This window comes from Crinia signifera, chromosome 9, assembly GCF_055691185.1.
Source record: "Crinia signifera chromosome 9, ASM5569118v1, whole genome shotgun sequence".
NCBI lineage: Eukaryota > Metazoa > Chordata > Amphibia > Anura > Myobatrachidae > Crinia > Crinia signifera.
The window spans coordinates 92470980-92477946 of NC_139225.1; the positions used below are offsets into that span (position 1 = coordinate 92470980).

The following is a 6967-nucleotide window of genomic DNA, read 5'->3' on the forward strand; positions in this document are numbered from 1 at the left end:
CCACGCCCTCCGGGCTCAGATGAACGCCATCGCTCCTATACAGCGCACTCCGCTGAAAGCTGATGGCGTCATGGCGAATAACACCCCCGCCATTGGTCAGCAGATACTTCTCAACTGCAGCGTTCACCGTCTTTCGTGAACGCTCCAGGCGGGGGCAGGACACTGCATTTCTCCACACTATCCTGGATGTAATGGAGGACCACACCAACCTACATGCAGGCAAATACCGAGAAATAAAATAGAGGTCCCGTACAATCACCGAGCGTAGCTCAAGGGCAGTTGTTCGCCCTAAGTCATTTCCTCCCAGGTGGAAAATAATGACCCTTGGGGCCCCAAATTTTCTCAGGGCTCGAATCAGCCCTGCCTGCAGCCCTTTCCACATCATACCTCTCTCACCCAGCCACCTAACCTCCCCAGCTCGACTAAACATTCGTACATCAGATGCAATGTTTGCCCTGGAAGCCCAATAGACAAAGGAATGTCCAATCATCCAAATGGACTTAACGTCCTGTCGACCTGAAATATTTATAAAGAGGTTAGAAGGCTGTCGACAAGCTTGCATACCAAGCATCCACCACACTTGTTAGAGAGAGGAATGAGAAGAAACCGAGGCCGACCAGCTCTTGAGGCACAAAACACACCGTCTGGAGTAAACTAACAAGTACGCCATGCCAGATTGTAATTATAGCCGAATTGTGCCCCCAGACGGATGTGAAAACACACCTCAAGGCCCCCACTGGAAGTTGGCGAGCGCTTATGCGTCCAGTTGACAAAGGTTGAAAGTGACAGATAAAGCTGGCCGAATGTACCTCCGGAATGCTGCCGAGCGCCATCGACCCAGAGCTTGAATCTCTGCGTCGGAGCGGCCCTCCGCAGCCGCAGAGGTAGCAGCCCCGATCCTAAAGGAATGAGACCCAAATTCCCTAGGATCGAGACCCGTGGCCTCCAGCGCCCGTCCCAATACGTGACAGAACTGGTATTTTGTGAGCGGTGACCCATCCTCGTGCATCAACCATGCACCTGGAAGGTCCGGGCGCGCCTGGGCGAAGGCCGAGACCAACGTCACAGGACACGCCTTTTCAACCGTGCATGGCAGCAAGGACAGCCACCGCCCCCTCCCAGCCTGATCCGTCTTGGATCGTCGCAGGTGACATAGCACCGAGTCAGCTTGGACCACCAGATCGTCTACAGTCAGAGGCGAGGGCGCTCGTTTTGACGGTGCCACCAGTTCCCCAATCCTGAAGGCCCCGTGGTACGCCATCACGTACGCTGTGCGGAACAAGAGTACCTCATAGTGAGGCCAGCAGATGTCCCCCAGAGCGTCCAGCAATGCTGGAAGTAACGACATATCAATGGGGCGCCTACAGTCCGTGGGGGCAGGTGTATCCCGCCGCCAACCCCGCAGCGCCCTAGACACCAGGAAAGACCGGGACGGGTCCGCCCTACCCTGCAATGCGGAGAAAAAAGACACCCCTGCCAAGACTCTGCGCACGGAGGCGACAGAGCGACCATTGGAATATGCATTCCAAACAAAAGCCACCATGGCTTCCTCAGGTGTCTTACCTGCTTGCGGAGCAGCCAGTCTGAACTGCTCCCACTCCTGCCATCCCGCCTGGTAGCAGTGGAGCGTCCGTGGTGCGATAGCCCGCATGGCTAGCCCCTCCATTCCGGCCTGATCATCTGCCAAATATAAGAGGGACAGCATTCACCAACAATCGATGCATCGGGAGCCAGGGCCCGAAACTTCTCCCAGTCGGCCCTGGACAACGCATCTGCCACAGAGTTCTCTACTCCGGGAACATGACGTGCCACAAACTGTATGTTGAACAGCAGGCATCGCAGTACCAACCGCGCAAGCAGGCGCACCACTGGCATGGAAGCTGAGCCCTGCCTGTTAATGGAGTGCACCACTCCCAGATTATCGCACCAGAATATGATGCTGGAGTCGCGTAGCCTGTCAGCCCATAGCTCCAGGGCAACTACAATGGGGAACAGTTCCAACAGCAGCAAGTTTTTTGTAAGCCCCTCAGTCACCCATTCCACAGGCCACGGAGCGGCGCACCAAGACCCGTGCAGGAAAGCTCCGAAACCCACCCCGCCCGCTGCGTCAGTGTACAATTGCAACTGCGCATTGGTGCGGGGGCTAGAAGGCCAAATCAGAACACCGTTGAACTGCTCCAGGAAGGAGATCCAAGTGCGTAAATCCCTCTTTATCTCTGCAGAGAGACGTACATAATGGAGGGGGTGCCTGATGCCCGACATAGCTCTCTCCAGCTTTCTGCAAAAAACTCTGCCCATGGGTATGACCCTGCCAGCAAAATGGAGCAGTCCCAGGAGAGACTGAAGCTGGCGCAACTGAAGCTTGCCTGAGGCCAGAGCTGTACTAATGGCTCCGCGCAGCCGCGAAAGCTTGTCCTGGGGGAGGCGGCAACAGGCCGCTATTGTGTCTATCTCTATCCCCAAGAAGGACAGGCGCTGCACTGGGCCCTCAGTCTTGTCCTCTGCAATGGGGACCCCGAACTCCCTGAACAGATTCTGTAGGTAATTGAGCAGGTGCCTGCACCGCTGTGAATCGGCAGGGCCCACACATAGGAAGTCATCCAAGTAGTGGGCCACGCTAGTTTCGCCTGAACCCACCTCTACGCACCAATGCAAGAAACTGCTAAATCTCTCGAAGTAGGCGCAGGAAATCGAGCAGCCCATCGGTAAGCACCTGTCCACGTAGAAACCCGTGGGCAGGCGAAAACCCATGAACCGGAATGACTCCGGATGCAGGGGCAGCAGGCGAAAGGCTGACTCAATGTCCACCTTGGCCAGCAGGGCCCCGTGTCCATGGCTGCGCACTATGTCAAGTGCCTGCTCAAACGACTGGTATTGCACGCGGCACAAGTGTTCAGGGATGGCGTCATTAACAGAGCCGCCCGGTGGGTGGGACAAGTGTTGGATAAGCCTAAACTTGCCGCTAGCTTTTTTAGGGACTACCCCCACCGGGGAGAGAACCAGGTTCTCAATAGGGGAAAATGGAAAAGGACCCACCATTCTTCCCAATCTCACCTCTCTTTCAACCTTTTCTAACACTATCCCAGGCATCTGTATTGCGGATTTTAAATTGCGGGGGGGGCGTGCTACCACCTCCCCCTGAATTGGCAAACGGAAGCCCAGGAGGAAGCCTTGCTCTAGGAATTTTGCCTCCTCCCTACACGGGTACCGTCCCAGCCATTCGGCCAAGCGGTCAACCCGCACAGGAGAAGGGGCCTTACTGAGGTGTGCCCCCAACCGTGGAAGCCTGGGAGGTGCCTCCCTGCCTGCCTTTTCTGCAGTCTCTAAAAGGGTGATTGCCCCAGCATTTGGAACATGCGTGCTTAAACTTGCACGAAGCTCCCAAGGAGCAGCCAGCTCCGTTGAAAGCGAAGCAACGCCCGGCGGGGGCCCCCCCCGCCCTGCCGCGAAAGGGTTGTTGTGGCTTGCGGGGAGCGGAGCTGGAGGCTGGCGCGGCCGCTGCAGCAACTGCAGGAGCAGCCGCCGGTTTTGGCCCCATCCAGATCTCCACGTCTTTGCACCCTAATGCCATAATGGCCAGCCCTGACTGCTTGCGGCGAAAATTCTCATCGTATGAGCGCCAGGAAGAGTCGGCCTCTGACAGGAACATCTGATGAATCATGTGCATGTAACGCACCATGTTCATGTGCTCCTGCGGTCTTGTTTCTAAGTAACAAGCCGCAAACATGAACATGCCCGCCTGCCACCGGTGATAAGTGCAGTAGGCCTCCTCCCCAATACCGCCTCGCCTCTTTGCCGCGCGATATTCCTTCTCCGCCTGAGCCGTCATGGTGAAGAAACTGACGTATTTCCCGTCGTTAATGCGTTCTTGGACGCTGCGCCTAAGTCCTCTGAGAACTGCTGTGTTCTCGCACTGGACAACTTGCCCCCTAGGGAACAATGGAGACCCCGAGCTGCCACTGGAGCTAGAATGCCTTCTACGCCTGTGCCTGCGGCGCCTGCGTGATTTTCTGCCTCCCTCTCCCTCTGATGACCCTGAGTCTGATCCACCTGAGGAGGAGGAGGTATGCGCGGCCCTACGCTTGCGCCGCTTGCGCTTATGAGCTGACCCACCTGAAGTACCCGCCACTGGTACAAGGCTCATCTGTGGGGTATCGACCACCAAACCCACTGGAGGGGTCCCAGAAGCCACGATATCCCTCGCGGTGAGGGGGGCCGTAGGTCCTGCCATCGCCGCTGACGAGGCCGGGGCCAGGGAAGGGGTCCCTGAGGGTGTCAGAAGTTCCTGACTGTGGGCCGGGGCCCCCCCCCCGGGAGCAGGTGACTGCCTCATAAAGTCTGACAGTAAGGACAAGAACTGCTGTACCCCCCCTTCTGCGGCCGCAGGTGGTGTGGGTGCTGGCATGGGAACTGGTGCAGCAGGCGCAGAGGCCTGAGTACTGCGCAGGGGAAGCAATCTGGCCCTTCTAAGGATCTGCCGCCTTGCTATATGCAGTGAGGACCTCATCCCTAGTGGCCTTGTCCCCCTAGGTGTCTCCAGAGGGGGTGGTGGCACTAATTGGGCCCTAGCTGGCCCCTGACCCCCGCCTCTGGCCCTCCCGCGGCCCCTAGCCGACCTGCTGGGGGTAGAAGTGTCCACTACCGATGTGAGGCCCATCTGTGGCAATCTGGATGCCAGGATGGGGATGGATGAGGGGCGAGTAGTCTGACTGCGCCTAATGGCGCCCTGTGAGTGTAGAGGGGTGGCCTGAGCCTGTATCCCAGCGCCTCTGGCGCGGGTAACCTGTCCTGGCCTATTCTGAGCTTGTGTCTGCAGAGGGTTGACCGGTGCCTGACGGCGCCTCTGGGAGCCCTGCCGAGAGCTGGCCTGTGCAGTCTGCCCCACCGCGCCCCTGGCACTGGATCGGGCAGAAGGCCGCGATCCAGGCCTTGGGGAGATGCCGGGCGTGCGGGGGCCTAGCCCACTCGCACGATTATATGCTGCACGGGCGCTACCCCTGCCCGACCCCCCCCCGGACGCCGCGACCCCTGCCGCGCGCGCCGCGGCCTGCGTTGCCACTACGCGAGGTCCGGCGCCGGGCCGCGTCATCGGCCGGCGCCGCGACCGTCGCGCTGTGACGCGCGGGCGGCACAGGAGCCGCAGGACCCCGCCGTGATCCCCGCCGGTCCCCACTGGAACCACCAGGGACCGCGCCGCTAGGCCCCGCAGCCTCCCAGTCCGCCTCCCCAGCATCAGCAAGGCGGGCGGGCGGGCGGGTCGTCCTACGCGGCCGGTAGGCCATGCTCAGAACCGTTAGGAAAAGGGGGTAGATAAGAATAGAGGGACAGATCTAAAGGATGGAGACAGAGAGAAAGAAGCAGAATGTGAAACAAGAGACACTCGTATAGAAAAAACACCAATTTGATTGCTGCACAGCAGCGCTTGCCTGATCCAGCTACAGCTTTTTCAGACAGAGGAAGACTTCCTGTAAGTATGATCCTTTTCTTCCCTGTCTATACTCCTCCCACAGCTCTGATAGGCCTTGTGCCCATCCTATTAGCATATCAGCTGACCTTCCAGCGTAACCTGGGGAACCATCAGGGGTTTATGCTCACTCAGTGCTTAGTCAGCATTCGTGGTTCTTTCTGTGACCACAATAAATTAAAATTCATACCACACTACTAAACCTTAATGATACAAGAAGGCCTAATTTTGTGATAGTCAGGTTACCACCACCATCACTCCTACATGGAGATCAGAAACTTAATTAATATGCTATATCAGGGTTGCCTACCCTCCCGGAAGGGTGGGGACAATGTTCCCTCTAATTTTACGAAGGCTGTGTGCGGCTAAAGATTTTGCCTGTGCAACTTTGGAATGAAATTTACATTTTTGTGCGTCACTTATATATAACTGGAAAATGACGTTCAGCATTTGTGTTAACTTTACTTCAAAATGATATTAAACATTTAACATTCAAAATACAGCACACAATGTAGTTAATTGGTGAAACACACATTAATAGAGTCCACAACTGCAAAAAGGGACCACTGCTGCTTTGTGGGCTCAGTTGTAATGTCTGTGCACACGCTCGTCGAGGTGTGAGCACGCGCACGTGCGCACAGCTTAGAGGGAACACTGGTGGGGAGGCTCCTGAAAATTAGGTCCCCCTCCCAGCCCCCCGGAAAGGTGGGCACCCCTCCCGGATACCGGGCTCTCCCTGGCCGTAGCGGTAAATTACCGTGATTCATGGCTTTTCGGGGGGAGGGGCGGGGCTAAAGATACAAATCGTGTAATTTAGCCCCATCCTCTCCTCGAAGACCTGTGAATTGCAGGATTTGCCATACTGGGGAGCGGGGCTTGATGCCGTCTACATCAGCCCCACCCCCCAAGTGCTGCTGATAGTCTCTTCTCTTTAAAATTAGGCAACCCTGTGCTATATCAGCTTTCACAAAGTCACAAAAGTATGTACAGTATATGTCATGTACAAATTTTACTATTGTCTGTATTTTTACTGATACACATGCATACCTCCCAACATTGACGTCTCCACAGTTGGGACCTCCAGCACGGCCAAAACAGGGGCCTTAGGGTGAGATGTACTAAGCTTCCAAAGTTATAAAATGGAGAGTGATAAACAGCCAGCCACTCAGCTCCTACCTGCCATGTCACAGACAGCATTTGAAAAATGTCAGGCAGGAGCTAATGGGTTGGTTGTTTATCACTCTCCATTTTTTCACTTTTGACACTTAGTACATCTGGCCCTTAGACTGCAATCGGGACAGTGGGGAGATATGCACACTGGATAGCAGGCATGATGCCAACGGAGGTGCTATCATTGCTGCTTACAGGGAAGCAGTAGTGATATCACTAATATTTGAATGCAGCAGGAGGCGCCACACCTCCTGCATGCATTACTGATCTAAGAAGCAGCCTAGGATGCAGCATTGGATCCGCTGCAACACCATTGGTTTACTGTGTGACCAT

General features: G+C 56.1%; 1 protein-coding gene across 1 annotated transcript; it reads right to left on the reverse strand.

Annotated features, from left to right (window-relative positions):
* Window positions 1-754: 754 nt before the first annotated feature.
* LOC146036887 (uncharacterized) lies at window positions 755-5008 on the reverse strand. Its single transcript, XM_083160736.1, has 2 exons — window positions 4114-5008; window positions 755-1680 (listed from the first exon to the last, which is right to left on the reverse strand). The coding sequence occupies exons 1-2, from the start codon at window positions 4655-4657 to the stop codon at window positions 755-757; spliced, it is 1470 nt and encodes a 489-aa protein (XP_083016862.1). The 5' UTR covers window positions 4658-5008.
* Window positions 5009-6967: the final 1959 nt, after the last annotated feature.

What these genes read in the sequence shown, in the direction of transcription:
- LOC146036887 (XM_083160736.1), bottom strand. Translation starts at nt 4,657, where the DNA reads ATGGGCCTCACATCGGTAGTGGACACTTCTACCCCCAGCAGGTCGGCT. An exon ending in ACCAGTGGCGGGTACTTCAG is followed by an intron (nt 1,681 to 4,113) that starts GTGGGTCAGCTC and finishes TATATTTGGCAG; the next exon opens with ATGATCAGGCCGGAATGGAG.